Source organism: Lepisosteus platostomus, chromosome 1 (assembly GCF_059453375.1).
Source record: "Lepisosteus platostomus isolate fLepPlt1 chromosome 1, fLepPlt1.hap1, whole genome shotgun sequence".
NCBI classification, from domain to species: domain Eukaryota; kingdom Metazoa; phylum Chordata; class Actinopteri; order Semionotiformes; family Lepisosteidae; genus Lepisosteus; species Lepisosteus platostomus.
Window position 1 is genome coordinate 3,910,261 of NC_142611.1, and position 16,265 is coordinate 3,926,525.

Sequence of the window (16,265 nt, forward strand, 5' to 3'; positions counted from 1 at the left end):
TGCATTTTTTGTTTATTTCCCAATGACAAATGGAAAATGATTTATGAGATTATGTGCTACACTGCTGCAAAATGTACTTTCGTTAGCCGAATAATCAAGAAAGAACGCAAATGATTTTAACAGGCAGGCATGCGGTTAAAAGTTTTACACAAGGATTTGTTCTCTCCCAGGTAATATCTAGTCTCACTCAGATTTAGTCATTCATCTTTGTTAGTTTATAAAAAGCAAATGTACGTCTGGCGTGTAGTCTGTGGGTCATAAAACTGCATGAGATTGACACCCCCTGAACTAATCAGCTGGAAATGCATTTTTACAAGCCTCTCTACTAACATCAATCAGAACAGGAATCTCATTTTCAGCGTTCATGATGTAGGAATACAGTGTTTGTTATTTTTCACAGGCGTTTACCAGAGACTGGCCTAAAGAAGTGACAGATTGTTATGAAACTCGCTTCTCATAAATTGAGGAGGCATTTTTCATTTTTCTTTTGTTTTTACTTTTGTAGCTTCAAGTTATTTTGTATCGCTAACTTGATTACAGCATTACCCACACGCCAGGAATCTGTAGTTTCTTTACAGAGAAGAGGTGGTATTTTACTTGGCTTTTCACTTTAAGGTAGTCCATGCTTCAGATATTACTTATCTACATAAGAAAGAGAGACATACCCTTACACTATCTTGTGATGGACGTTTGCAAAAAAAGCCAAGTTTAACATTCCAGGAGAATGCGTGATAAGACCTTCTGAAGTGAAGCAAGAAATCAGAGCTGTCATTTATTTGGAATAACACCCTGTAACAGAGAATGATTCCCCCTACCTCAGCATCCATCATACCCTGAGAGCATGTTAGCGCTTCAAGACAAGTAAGAATCGGAATCTAATGGAAAAAGACTGGAGATGAAACACTTGGCCTCTACTTATGAAAACAAATTGAGGGGCTACCTAAAGGTATTAGTGCTCTTTTTTTTAACTATTTATTGCCAGGAAGTGAAAAAAAAAGCATTTGCACCAGGTCTTTTCCCAAATTAAGGGTCATGGGTAAAACTATTATAACTCAGGAGCTGGAGACCAGGAAGTGGTTGCAACATGGATAATCTTAGCACCTCGTATTTCAGGTCACACTGATAGTGGTCGATCCTGTAAAACAATCTAAGCTTATCTGAATCTGGAAACACCTCGGTAGTTGGCAGGATGAGTAAATTCCCAGGTTACTATGAAACAGTCCATGGGATGATAATGTTGTAATCAGAAAGAGATAGTGGATAACCCAGTAAACCTGCAACAGCCTGGAGGCTGCTCAGCTGACAGTGGGCTAGCACACACACTGGGCCAGCAGGCGGTTTCACCTGCAATTGATTATGTTTGCACTTTTCTCCACAGGGAAGCAAATAAAGAGAGAAACAAATGAAACCCACAGTTATCTTAATGAACATCCTACAGATCTGACCATAAACAGCGAAATAATCTCATATAGGAAGCACAATTCTATGATCAGAAACCCCATTTCTAATGCCTTTGACACTGTCTGCGCTTAAGACAGAAAAGGGTCAAGTCTATAATTAACATCCACACGCTATGCCATAACTATGCAACAGCCATAGGACAGTGGAAGCACAGGTTCTGTGTGTGTTTACAGCAGCATCTAAATAAAAGCTGTAGGTATGTGTTGGTGCGTAGCCATGAGCTTCTGTTTGGTCCACTTCGGGCGTTTCCCTCACCTCCTTCATTGTCCTTACTATCGGTGCACAGGGTCTCCATAGCGACGTCACAGCCCGCCCCTCTCCAGCCGGACTGGCAGACACAGTGCCAGCCATTTTGGTCTAAGGTACACCTTCCATTGCTATTGCAGAGCCCGGGGCAGCCCTCTGTTAGAACAAACAAAATGAAAAAATCAATAATCATCAAGGACGTGGACTGTGCGAATTAAGCCAATGTGCAAATCCTGCTCATTCACATGATTTAAAATAAAATAACCACATTTGGTGAACATATATTGACATTGAACTTCAGACAGGCCTTGGTCAATGCACAGATACTGTAATTTCACATGAATGTAACAGCGGCTGTTTATATATGGCAGTTTTTTTTTATTCTCTCTTTGGGAGGTTTATATTAGGCAAAAAGTTTGGATTCATCACACAGGAATTGCTCATTTGGAAATCGTAAGGGTCAAACCAGATTCCGTCTTCTTCCAGTGAAAGCTTAATAAACAACAAGGACAGTTAACTCTGCAGCTCTGGTATGGGTCTGGTTAACCAAAACATTTCCCTTATGTTTGCAGCCTTTTCAGTTAATTTCGCGTCACTTGTGTTCACACCAAATGTTTAACCCCTTGTTGTTTAACCACACATACTTGTTGTGAAGACGGCAGAGTCAAATATCAATAAAGTAGCTCCCCTCCAGCCTCCAGACAGCATCCATGTGAAGTTACAGCACATTCAAAATGCACAAAGTATAGGGTGATTTTTTTATTGTTTCCACAGCTATACTTTATGCTGAAATTACATTCCTTTTCACGGAATAAGCGAAGCTGAGGAAATAACTAAAGCAGCTGAGCATCTATTCTAACAGACATTAGGAATCAGGCTGCAAATGCATGGGACAGGACCGACAGGATTTCCAACAAAACGTAATAGCTGTGTGTGTTTGACTAGTTAGGACGGACAAGAATGAAAATACCAGGAGGACCACAATAAAACATTTATAGACTGAACAAAAACACGTTCACGCCGTGCTTCAAGACAGATAGCGGAGAGTGATTGTTTGTGACAATCTCCCTAGGGCTATTGTGCCATTACCTTTATATCCTATCTTGTCTGCATTTATGGGTAAGGAGGAAAATTTGGGAAAAAATTAAAATACTGGCATATCCAGAACTTATCTCTGTAAATGACGTTTCAGACCGACAAACATACAGACAAAAAAAAAAAAAGAAATAAGACAAAATTGAAAATGCTTCTAAGCAGTGTGTTAAGGGAATAAAGGTATAATAACTCTTGTTGATTTGGAATTTCGGCTTCAACTTCACATATAACCCAAACAAAATACCTTTCTCACTTTGTGTTGTTTAGCGACTTTTTAGGAAGGTAGCAACATGGAAACAACTGAATGCAAGTCTTTCTTTACCCTTTAATCTGAATGTAAGTAAAGAATTTCATTTGAAATAAAAACTTTGAAACAGACTTTTGTGTCTAATTTAATGCATTCCACATTGGTGTGTAGTTTTCTGTTTTTCGACAGGGAATTAGAGAGATTACTAGAACCAGTGTTCAGATGTTCTTTAAATGTATTTTTATTTAATAAGAAATCTGTGTGATATGTCTTAATCTTAAATATTTGGAACTGAAAATTGCTAAAAATGTACAATTGCACTGGTACAGTAGTTTATGTACTGCTCTGTCAGATATCACACATGTGATAAATGACAAAACTCTTTCATGAGGGAAGTGGTTACAAAGTGATTGCTTTTCATTTTGATGCCTACAAGCATCAGAAAATGACAGCCCAGAAAGTGATTTTTTTAATTTTATCGAGAAACAACAAGTGATTGGTTATCTTCATGGCCTACAAGATAAGTTTAGAACATTTGCTGATCTGCAGTGGCTTTAGTGAAACCCATACAGGTGAGCTGCTATCTTGTAATACCAGGTTAAAAAATGAAATGACATTTTATCTCAATGGGATAAAAATGTTATTAGAAAAATCTGGTGCGTTACAAGAAATGCAAAAAAAGACAGAAAACACAGTACCTTTAACTAGTTTATCCAGATTGTGAGCTTCGAAACGAAAAGAAGAAAGAGAACAAATATTTCAGAGCAGTGCTTAACAGGACAGAAATCTGACGACAGAACATACAAAGAAACAAGAGCAGAATTGACGGACTCATGAGACAGGAGCAGCCAATTGGTAAGAAAAACAAATCACTTTATTTTACAGCAAATTTATATGAATATTAACTCGCTTTATTTTAAAGAGCTACAAACAGAGAATACTTAAAGCTCACATGAAGCCCAACTCATAACGCTTATTATATGCCTTGGTCATTTTCAACTGCAGTAACAATTGCTGACTATACCAATCAGTCTGGGAAAAAATATGTTTTGATTATAGTCTTTGTTTCTGTAGGACAAAAAATATTCTGGTTCCATTTTTTTTATCCCACAAAGAAGCCATTTCAGGTGTAACTCAGAAAATCTGTAACTAGTTTTGAATTGCACAGATCAACTCTGTTTAAATTAGTTCTTAAATGGTACTTTACTGATACACAGCATCCTTACATAAAAGCCTAGGTGTGAAAGCATTTACAAGCAGCATCTAAACGTCCAGTGATGAATCTGGCATTTAGCTCTATTTGCCCTTTGGGTAACGTCTCAATGTCTCATGCCACAGATAGTTAATTATGCATTATAAAAGCTCAGAAAACGACATTGCAAATACCCATCCATTTTCGAACCGCTTTATCCAAAACAAGGTCATGGGGGAGACGAAGCCTATCCCAGCAAGCAACAGGTGCAGAGCAGGGTACACCCTGGATGGGATGCCAGTCCACTACAGGGCAGAAACAGGCACGGACTTACTCACACCAGGGCCAATTAACCCAACAGTATGTCCTAGGACTGTGGGAGGAAACCGGAGCACCTAGAGGAAACCCACGCAAACCTGGGGAGAACATGCAAACTCCACACAGACAGCGCCCCAGGAATCGAACCCAGCAATGCAGACCACTGCGCCACCGGCCAGCTCTACATTTTATCACAGTGGTTTGGTTACTATACTGTGATGAATTATTGCAGTGGCTACTTTTTTAAATTTTGAAACGTTCTTTTCCTGTTGCTGTTATAAATTGTAGATTTTTGAGCACATTTTTATCATTCATACCATTTTCCACGTTTTTGAAGAAGAGTGCCCCCCCTGGATAAAGATCCAATAACTGTAAGATGATACAGACTCAAATGCATTAACACAATTCCTAATAGTCACCTTTGCATATACGGCTGGAAAATGTTGGGTTCTATAAGTTGCCTTATTATATCGGCAGTCATTCCTTTTCTTTTCCTGTACGTCTACCCACAGTTCATCACCTGGCTGCTCTTTGCACATGAAGAGGTGTATTTTTCTCCCTTGCGTTATTCAATGCTCACATCAAGAGGTAATGACTGTAATCTCCAGAGTGTGTGAAGGCTGTTTACCACAGTAACAAGCTCTAACATAATTCACAAGATGAGGAGCAGCTTGGAGGAGATCGCAGGTCATGCTTTTTGAGGCATATTGCAATCAGATATTAAACATATGGTACGAAAACAATCGCAATCATCCTTTAACCCTGGTATGTTGTGAGTGATACACTGCTGGAGGCGACAAAGTTTACTAAATTATTTCCGTTTTATTCTACACCCAGAAAAAAAAAAGAAATCTTAATCACCGCCATTAAGACATCATTGCTTCATTATCTGTCTGCTGATTCCAGAAGCTATGATAAAAATGGCATTAATCTACGAACAATTATGCATTATGTCCACAGAGTTCAATCAGTTCTCACTCTGAAGAGGAACACAGCACACATTGATTTAGAAGTTCTTAATTGCCATTTATATCACCATGGTTTTATTGGCCCATAGCTGCAGGTATATCTGCAATAAAATCTGCACTTTACATACTTTAATCTTGCAAGCAGAGACTCTGCATCATTAACGCAATACAATAAAATGACAAAGACATTTAGTTGGGGATTATCTGTTCACTGCAGGTTGGACAAACCTGTTTTTGTTTTGTAATCAACTGTCATCATTACAGCTTACTACACAGTTATTTTTTCTGAGGCATTTCAAGCAAATGACCTACTGCACTGAGCCCTGCCGTCATTGGTTTGAAAAAGACAGGAAGGCCAAAATACGATAGGAAGACTGCATTCAACCTAGTCCATACTAAAAATCTTCACAGAACATTATATTCCACAAACCTCCATTAAAGAGTAATAAAAAAAACTGCATGAAAATAAACCCTCTTAAAAAATGAAAATATGTGCAATGTCCAAGGTACAAATTAAAGTAAATCTGATGGGATTTTTGTACTGCAACTATTTGATTATTCAATATATGACTATTTGATTATTCAACAATTTAGCACCCCAATTCATTTTGACCGATGTGAGTTGCGGTTTTGCGTGTCAGGACCAGCCTGTGTTCCCGAAGCTTCTAGAGCACTCTAGAAAGCACAAAGCTTCTAGAGCCCGAAGCTTTTCAGCCTGAGGCTTAATTCAAAATATTCAAAATTGCTCTCGTTATTACTAATTGCACCTCTTCTGCTTCTTCACATCTTCCAGAAGACTGCTGTTGTACGTTTCATTTTTTATAACATTCCTTTTAATAAAGGAAATACAGTACTGCACAGTTTTCCAGTCACACAGTTTTGTAATGTTGTATTTATGCCGATGCGGATGGTGTACTATTAGGCCTGCCCATGGTAAACATACTTTTAGATACTGGAGCGTTCTTCCTTTAATAAATATTTTTTGTTATTTGCAGACATTTCAGGAATGTACAGTATCTACTGTGTCTATTTCACAACTGAAATTTGATATTAAGAAGCATTTTCAGTCATGTTCAAATAAAAAAAGAGCCCACTCGCGTTTTTTATTCATTTTAAATTTTCCACCTTAAAATCAAGAAGAATAAATTGAAATATGAGGAAATTTACAATTACCAATTTTACGCAAGATCCTACAATTAAAAAAAATAATTTTAAGCAAAGCCTATGGAACAATCTCACACAACAATAACATTAAATTTGAATTATCAGATAATATTGAGCTGGGTGTACGTCAGTAAAAAAAACTATTTTAGGTGCTGTTATACATTTGTCTCCCATTTAATCAAATAATTAGAGAAAATAATTGGACAATTCGTTATTAAATGATGGAGAACAGTCCAGATGAAATCAGAACTTCCATCTACCCATCTGCAACTGCAAATTAAATTTAATAACTCAAGGGTTTAAAAAAAAGGGTTGCTAAGATACTACATGTAAGACAGTTAAAGGAAAAAAAAGTGGTATTTAAAGTAGTAACTCAACATGATAGCTACTGCGATTTCCTGGAAAACAGAAAAGATTTATGCAGCGCACATAAGGAGACAGGCTGTGGGATGAAATGCTGATTTTTCACAAATCATATTCTTACCACCAAATTAGTGTACTAACCTTTTTGTCTGCTTTTTTAGCTTTAAGTTGATTTAAGATGAACTTACAAATGCTCACACAAAAGAATGAGCTTAAAATGCTTCACTTGTAGTATTTTTAAGGATGGTGGTTAGCATTTTTCTAAGAGAGCATACATGAAAGGAGAAAAGCTTTGGGAAAAAAATGTTTTTACATTTCTACAAATTTGTCCAAAACAATATGCATATTATGGAATGCTAGTCACACAAGGAATTGAATCATTGTACTTTCGCTGTCTCCTGTCACTTAGATGCATGCAAGCATTTATTATATTCCAAAAACTGTCATGAGGCAAGCCAGGAAATATATTTTATGAATTTCATTCATTTATGCTAATTTTACAATGAGCTATTCTGTTAGTATGCACAAATCTTTAGAAACAATAAGAGTTTACCGAGCAGATCTGTGGATAAAGAAGCTTGGCTCTCTACATAAATAAAATCTCATCCCTGCTTTGCGGAAGACAGCTTTATAAAGCAATCAGCAAAAATGTGAGAAATTATTTTAGCATTTTAGATATGGAAACCCCGTAGTGATAAATAGCAATGTCTGTAAGGAGGTATTACTCTGAAGAGATGGGAAGAACATACTGGACTTACAGTAATACAGTATACAGGAAAAAAAAAGATTTTCACGCAGGCAATACACACAGGATGTCCAGGAACTAACTGAATAAAATATAAGCATAATACAATTTTAAAAACCTAACCGAAATTGCTGTTATGAAAAAGGTCAAACAACACACTCTTTCCTTTTATAGTCTGGTGAGAGACCAGAGAAAAAAACAGGATCTAAATTTTCATTATTTTGCTCTATTTTTTTTATCAGGGATAAAATTGCAAGTTGTGATATTGTTTCACATAAAAAAGTAATTATTCTCAGTGTAAGAGATCTAACATTAATAAAACGTAAACATTAATAAAAAATATATAAACCTTAATAATTGTATATAGTTAACTATTAAGTCAAATATATTATGCAACATGTTCCAAAGTAAATGTTTACACACAAAAATACAGTATATATATATCCCTACAGAATACACTTTAAGAGTATGTGAACTTAATGTCTAGAGAGCTTGTCTTAATGTCTAGAGGAAACAGCAAAAATGTTGAAATGCACTTTTAAACCACTGTTTTTCAAAACGTGTGGTTCAAGGATCTCTGTAAACCGTAACCAAAATGGGAAAATTACGAGCAGGATATTTCATTGTCTCCCAAAACGTAATGCATAACATACAACTGTTAGTAGCTTGTCATGATCCACATTGATCCACAAACACATTTCTTTCTGGCATCTAATTATTAACTATTCTATACTCCATGGGAAAAAAAAAACCCAACTCCATCCAGGGTGAAAATTAACCTGAATCAAAGATTTTGTGCACTCTTAGAGTGACAAGATGCTATTTGGATTCTACAAAAACTAATTCACACTGTGGGGACATCATAACATTATATTCATTAAGAGCTGCAATGTTGATGGGATATTTTCTCTGCAAAATGTTAGTAAAATATGCCTGTCCACACCCCCACACAAAGGCTAAGACACTTCTCTGGAATCTCCCCGAAAAGTGAAAAACACAAGGACACCGACACTGGTCCCAGGATAATGTACACACTTACCATGCACTGTATGTCGTTATACTGTAGCTTTCCCCAAGCAAACCTCCAGAAAAACATTTTTGGATTTTCTTTACTGAGATTCAAATCTCAGATCGACATCATTCCAAACTCTTGATTTGAGTCTCTCATATTACATTGTTGCTTCAGTCTAATGTTTTCAACCTCGAATCTTTATCTGTGGTCTATAGCTAAAATCCCAATCTCTGGTATTGCAAAAAAGAAAAATCTGAATTGTGTCTAAAAGAATCAGAACATTTTTAGATTTAGCTTCATACAAGTAACGTCCCAAATGTTACAGCTGAGTCTAAAACTAAGCCAAAAAAAGATAGAAACTTGTCTTCAAGGGCTTTTATATTATCATCTACTTAATAAAGGATTGCTTTTAGTTTTTTTTAACTTGGAATATTCCGATAATCAAATGAATGCAAGGTATTAGTAGACACATCTTTTAACAGTCAAATGCGCTTGAAGCCAAGACACAGAAGTTCTGACTATCAACCCCAACAAACAATAGGTGAGTTTGAAAAGCAATCTTTTTAAATTGCCACTGCTGCACTCACTCTATAGGTAGCTTGAAATTGGATTATAGCAGCTTTGTCACTTTGGAAGTTATTTAAAGCCTCAAACGCACTTTTTCTTGTTCTGAGTGAAAAAGCTCAGTTTGTCCTCTAGTTCACCTAATTTGAAATGGAATTTCCTGACTCCTACAGACACACTGGGATACCTTTTTAAGGATCTGATAGCTTTGTAGGAACTGAGAGGTTTGAGAATATGAGATACATCATCATGGCGAATTTCTTAAATCTCTCTTGTGCCTTTTTTTCCATTCTAAGTTGTTACTTTATTTCCCAGATATGCTCAGAGAAAGACACTGGAGTCTCAGTGGGATCCCGTAGTTTAACAGGGACTATTAGGTAAAATGAATTTCACAAACACACCTTTGTTGAAGAGAATTTATATTACAGACCACCAGGGAATTTGCTGAATTGCAGTGGAATTTAAAGGCAAAGAGAGGGGCAAGTTGCTGGTGGCATAACTATATGAATAATATTATGCAAATTTCAAGCTGTCCTCCTTTTTGCACTACCCAGTCTACCTAGGGAAGTGTAGTGAAACAGTGGGTCAAAAAGTCAAAAGTGAGCACAGATCTCATTATCTCAATTAACGCACTGAAGTTGTCACCACTATGATGGGTTACTCATACATTACGCACGAAGCGCAAGATCAAAGCAAGTGGCCTGAAATTCTCTTCTTTGAAAGTCAAGCAAAGGAGTTTTCTTTGTTGTCTGGAAAGATACATGGTGTCCATGAGTAATTAAAGCAATCACTAAAAGGAAAATCCAGTATGTTCTTAAGTGGCTAAAAAGACAGGAAGCATCAGTCAAGTTTTAGGTTCATTTTTTTTCAGGGGACAATTATGGTTTGGGGGGGTTGGGTGATTGGAAAGACTGCTACTCTCACAGCACGTTCCCAAACCTCCTTGTAGTGATGAGCACAAAAAAGGACTTCGGAGAAGTACTCTTCACTTTCAGATTGCCTTTAAACCAGAACCGAACATGGTCTGGAGACAACATCTTAGCCACAATGGTTTACAAAATTATAACAAAAAGAAGTCCGACATGATGAAGTGGAAGTTTCTTGCAGTTTGCAGGACTTTTCTAAGTGCAATTAACTACTATAATGATCTAATCTTCTTCAACCCCTCAGTGTCTTGATCCAGTGCTCCAAGCAACCCCAGAGTTTATTAAAGGAATGCACACAGCAACTTCTGATTAAGCAAACAAGGCATATCTTTGTGATTGTTAACGATCTCTTTTCCCATTTCACCGGTGTATCAGAATGAAAACAAATAGCCAGTCTTTCTTGTAGCTTAAAGGAATTAGAAACTCCCCTAGGCCACATTTCCATTTGAATTGGCCGAATACATGAACATGAAAATCAATGTAGCTCAATAAACAAGTCAGTGTTTAAAGCAGTCTAAATTCAGAATACCGCAAAGGATTACCACTAACGTACCTAATGGAGAAAATGAAATGTAATATTAGTGCAAAATAGATGAAAATTAGTGCAACAAAAAGATGTTTGATACAAAAGCCCATTTGCTTTTGAGAATGGGTTCACAATTATTCCTGTTGACTAATATAGCAATATTTTGAAGCTATTTTTAGGTAACTGAGCTGTATTTCTGTCCATAAGGAGCACAGAGAAGAGACAGTAGGAATTGAGCTTTCAGGGAAGCCACTCTGGGGGAGGTGGATAATCATATCTATGCTCTTCTATGGTCTGCCTTTGCCAACCCCCACTAAATATCACAAAAAACACGAGAAAAAGGCTAGAAACCTGATTCTAAGAGTTACACTGAGGTCATCCGACTTGACCCACCTGTGAGCGAAGGTAAATATATCCGAGCAGAAACCTACAGGGGTAAAAGGACAACAAAGGCCACAAACACCTTCCACATGGGAGGCTAGGAACAGGCACGGCCAGGAGCCGCCACCGGTCACACCGACTGTCCTTCCCAGCGGAGGCCTTCCCGGCCGGCCGCGACGCGCAAGGGGCGCAGATCCCAGCGGCGGCAGGCCTACCATTGGTGCAGTGCTCTCCGTTCCAGCCCTGGTTGCACTCGCACTTCCCGTCTCTGCAGGTGCCGTGCTCGGAGCAGCGCGGGTGGCAGGCTCTCTGGTCGCACACCGCCCCGGTCCAGCCCTCCTCACAGCGGCAGCTCCCGCTGATGCACATCCCGTGGGAGCCGCAGTCCACGGTACACACCTCTGTGGTGGGAGAGGGGGGGGGAGACACCAGGGTTGAGGGCGCCGAGCGACAGCCAGCGGGCGAGCGAGCGAGCGAGCGCGCGCCAGCAGGGCGGCACACCTCGCTCGCGGAGGGCGGGGGGCGGGGCGGGAGAGTCGACCCGCGCGGCAGTGCAGTGCCCGCCCCTCCAGCCTGGGAAACGACCTGCGTTCCTCCCTTCAGACAGAATGACACTATGACCGATAGACTGATGCTCCAGTCCGTTTTGTTTTTTTTTATGTTGGCGGTCCCGGAGTCATTGTTCGGAATGGCTTCTGAACACCTTACCTAAAATGCTGACTTTTCAGTTCTCAGTACACGTGGATGCTCTCCCACTCTTTCCTGTACAGCCCCCCCCCCACCACCACCACCCCGGCCCAGATCCTACACCCGTTTTACAGCGGTCTCCCCCGAACGTTGTGCCGCTGCGTTTTGGAAAAGCCAGAGGAAAAAAAAAACAACAGATATTTCAGATACTGGTGAAGCTTAATTCGTTTTGCTGGGCGTTGTTGGCGTATGTACTCGAGACGGAGGATACATTCTACAGCATGTCGGCTCACGGGGGGAGTTAAGTTTTTCCTGTCTGTCAGACATAAAAAGTACAAATAAAATAGAGAAATGTCTTAGAGCGAGCGCAGCATGAGCTCTCTGTGTCTCTGTCATCACTCCCTGCCAGGATAAGGCGACTGAGCACTCTGAGGCAAAATTAGATTAAACATTGAGACACGTTGTGTGTAGAATATTAAGAATAATGTTTTTGGGTTGGTGATGTGTCGGTACGTGTGTGGGTAAGGAGGCAGTATGTAGGAAAAATGATTATGTTTAAGTAAGTGTGCTGCGGAATGGAAAAGATTGAGAAATACTCCCTTAAACTAAGCGCTGACACAGACTTGATATATTGTAAACGGTACTGTAAGCCCTTTAAGGAGAGAACTGATCTTGACTTCATTAAGTTTCCCAGGAAGAAGTTTGACAGCTTAAAAAAAATCATTTTAAAACTTGGTATAATGTTTTGACCATTCTCATTTTTTTACTTACTAAGCCTTTACAATGGTAGAAAACATTCAAAAGACAAGAAAAAAAAACAAAATAAGATTTTAAATGAATATTCTGATATTACGAAACAAGAGCTTTAGGCGGCATTTGTGTTGACAGATTCAATTAAAAGATTCAGAAGACTACAAAGAAATGCAAAAATGAAGGGAAAGAGGTTAGCCTGCTCTTAACCAAACAAAAAAGTTTAGTTTTTAATTTGAATCGAACTTCAACATTGTTTTCATACTTATGGACACATACCGTTCTCTTGTCACACACGTACCTTCTGTGTAGTTTTGTCATTATAAAAATTTGCTTAAAGCTTGCCAACTCTCTGTACCTTGAAATTAATGAGCCTATAGCTCGAGAGCAAGACATAATTGCTTCTTTTGTTTACCAGTCAGCAAAAAAAAAAAAAAAAGTTCAGCAATGTTTCTGGTTGGGTGCTGTTTTTTGTCTTCATTTTGTTGCTGTGGAATGAAGGCTCTTTTTTCCCCTATATCACAAGTACTTACAAACTTCTGCCACTGTTTTTTTCCCCTCACACATTAAAAACAGAGAGCCAACAGACCAAAGGGCTTTGGCTGATAAATAGCGGAGAAAAAGGAGTTGAATCTCAGCGCTATGACAATTATCTAACTGGATGTATTGCTCTTTCCACAACAAGGAAGAAAACAGTAAACATAATTAAAATGACTCTTGGGAGCAAAGGAAATAAACACAAAATATTGGAGGCACCCTGCATTCAGACAATTTATTGGTGCTTAAGCTATAGTCACAAAATGTATCCTGTAGACAATTGAAAACTGTATACACAGTGCTCTAAGGATGTCAGTTATTAAATGTCATACAGGATTTTGCTTTTAAAATTATACCTACACTTTCATTGTTATTTTTTATGAATGGAAGAATGAGCTAAATTATTTTTGGTTTTTGTGTATTCTATCAAATATCAAAAGCCATCCCTTTGTCTAAGACGCAAAACCAAAGCTAATGTATCAATACAAAACACTCTTTTCTTGCATATAGATATTGATTTTTAATTCAGACTTCACCCCCTGAAGAAAATGCTGTTTTTGCACAAAGTTATAGGTAAGTTAGTCAGAACATTAATTCTCTTATTTATCTTGGGAGCATTTAAATTAAAAACAAAAGATCAACTATACTTTTGACTGTGGGTAGGTCTGAAACAACCAAGACAGTAAAAATAGGAATAGTACACAGTACGTAATGAAGTTAAACGTTTTTGATGGTTGTTAATCATAAAGAGGAAGAGAAGAAGAAAAAGCAGGATTAGCACCTGTGTATCAGTGTACAAGTGATGGAACTCTGAGGGACAGAGTTCTCTCATTTCCACTGATTCAGTTGGATTTTTATAGGACAGTTTCCATCCCCCTCTGAGTCTAGTTTTCGATTAAGAGACCTTGGAAGGGCTGATTAACCTCAGCGCTCTGGAATATTAACTCAGCTCTGGGAAGAGACCGTTTGATTCTGTGGTCCCTTTTTACTTGTGAATCAATGTAATCAATTTTTCATTAGGGCAAAGGTGTTTATCTGCTTTTAGCACACTAGCTTCCAGCAGGGTTTTGTCGATCCACGCCATGCACTTATTAATTAAAGTGCATTTAATTGAAGTGGAATTGCGGAGCTAATTAATAGAAAAACCTCCACTGCTGGGTGAAGATGAAAAGATGCTCAGGTGGTGAGACAACATGGCCAGAACACAAACTGTGTGTTTTTTTTTCCCAGGCTGTTTATCAAGTGGACTTAAAATATCAGTTAAGATGTGTGAAAGTAGCAGTTATAAACACCACTGTTTACAGCCTTAAATTTCATAATTAACTGATTTTGTTCCTTACACATTTTACTAAAAATGAAAACAAACTTAAGTACTACAGGCCAGACAGACCCTGTACGTTTTACATGGTAGGTTAAAATAATTAAAATGTATTATTTAAATAAGCAGAAAATAAGCCAACCATTTCGTTTTATTAAAGCATGCAATTCACCCGGATGTGTTTCTGTATTTGGCTGAATCATAAAAGTTTACAGAAATTTAAGCAGTTTTCCTCTGTATTATTGTTTAGGAGTGCCCATCATGTGTCAAACTTCATTTCGCTCTAAACAGACAGTAGCTGGAGATCCCTTTTTTTAAGCCACGAGCCTTACATTAAAAAAGTATTTTTGAAGGAAAAAAACAACGCGAAACAGGAGAAGCTAAGACATTTAGGAGCAGAACCTCTTTCCAACTTCTTCTTCGCTCATAATGAGTGGGCTTGTGACAATCCGAAAGCACGCCGCCGAGACGGCGATCCTTACCGACAGAGCAGTCCGGACCTGTCCAGCTGGTATCGCAGGTACAAGTGCCACTTTCGGCCTGGTAGGTCCCATGGCCAGAGCAGTGGTCAGGGCACATGGTCTTGGGTATCTCGCAGCTGGTTCCACCCCAGCCCGAGTTGCAGTGGCACTCTCCGTGGATGCAGACCCCGTGAGAAGAACAAGATGGGTCCAAACAATCCACTGAAGCGTTAAGAAAAGGCAGGATTAGACAAAAGCACACAGCAGGAACCGTGAGAAGAATAATACATGAATTTACAGGCCAGATTGTACAAGCCCCCCCCCCCCAGGACACCAAGTTTAACTCCTCCACCCTTTAGCTTTAAGGTTTCTTATATTTTACACATCTTTGTTAACACCCTTGTTGACTGTTAGTGCAGGACAATCTACAATACACATTGCAGACATATAACTGTACAGTCATCCCAACGGTACTGACTTGACTCCTTCAAAAAATATGTAGAAATGATATCGTGATTCATTTAGATCTGCAGCCACTCCACTTTCCTTCCTGTTCCATTGACATATTTTACATTCATACATACCGTTAGGGACTAAACGTTGCAGCCTGATCAAATCTCACTCTAGTCAAACATAACTGGAAACACTCTTGATTGTAATTTTATTAAAGCAGTCTTTGTTAAAATGTCACTGTCAGTGATTTAGGAAACAAACTAGGACATGCAATGATTTCCTACACCTGCTAATTGAAAGTGTTAAGCTGTACAATGTATTCCCCCTGGACGCATTACTGAAGATGGGAAACGGGAACCTACAGCTTGAAAAGCTCTGAGATGGTGGGATTCCAATGCCTCTAAATTCACTTTAATGTGTTCGAGATGATGAGATTTAATTTACTCATTTGACACAATAAATTTTTACACATGTAAGGTCAGCAGCCTGAAATTTTCATTCTGGGGATTAAATTACGTTACTCTCTGTGTGGGGATCAATAAAATCAATTTTATTGAGGAGAAAGGATGAGACTCTTCCTGGCGAAATTATTTGCGAAGGATCTCTAGGAATATTACAATTACATCTAGAATTATTTAAAAAAAAAATGAACTCTTGTCAGCAACCCTATTTACTGCTGCAATGCAGGACCGTAAATTTAAAGAAATTAGTTTAAATCCATAAGTTACTTAAAGCAATCATCTGCTCTGTGAAGAGGAAAATCGCAATTACCTTTTGAATTTTGAGGTCGTAACTTCAGATATGCCATACTATAAATAAAGACTGTAGTGCTGGAAGGTATGCACGGTACA

General features: G+C 38.4%; 1 protein-coding gene across 17 annotated transcripts in view; it reads right to left on the bottom strand.

Annotated features, from left to right (window-relative positions):
- The window catches only part of LOC148677538 (teneurin-3), a 287,789-nt gene that overhangs the window by 45,288 nt on the left and 226,236 nt on the right, over positions 1-16,265 (bottom strand). For 13 of the 17 annotated variants that reach the window (XM_088642666.1, XM_088642919.1, XM_088643080.1 and 10 more), the window contains 5 exons: positions 14,983-15,183; positions 11,424-11,609; positions 3,748-3,774; positions 2,797-2,814; positions 1,717-1,863 (listed from right to left, as the gene is read on the bottom strand). In XM_088642666.1, coding sequence (XP_088498792.1) covers positions 1,717-1,863; positions 2,797-2,814; positions 3,748-3,774; positions 11,424-11,609; positions 14,983-15,183 — 579 coding nt within the window. The remainder of the gene's footprint in view (positions 1-1,716; positions 1,864-2,796; positions 2,815-3,747; positions 3,775-11,423; positions 11,610-14,982; positions 15,184-16,265) is intronic. The other 4 variants (XM_088642995.1, XM_088643504.1, XM_088643165.1 and 1 more) reach the window with 2 other exon arrangements.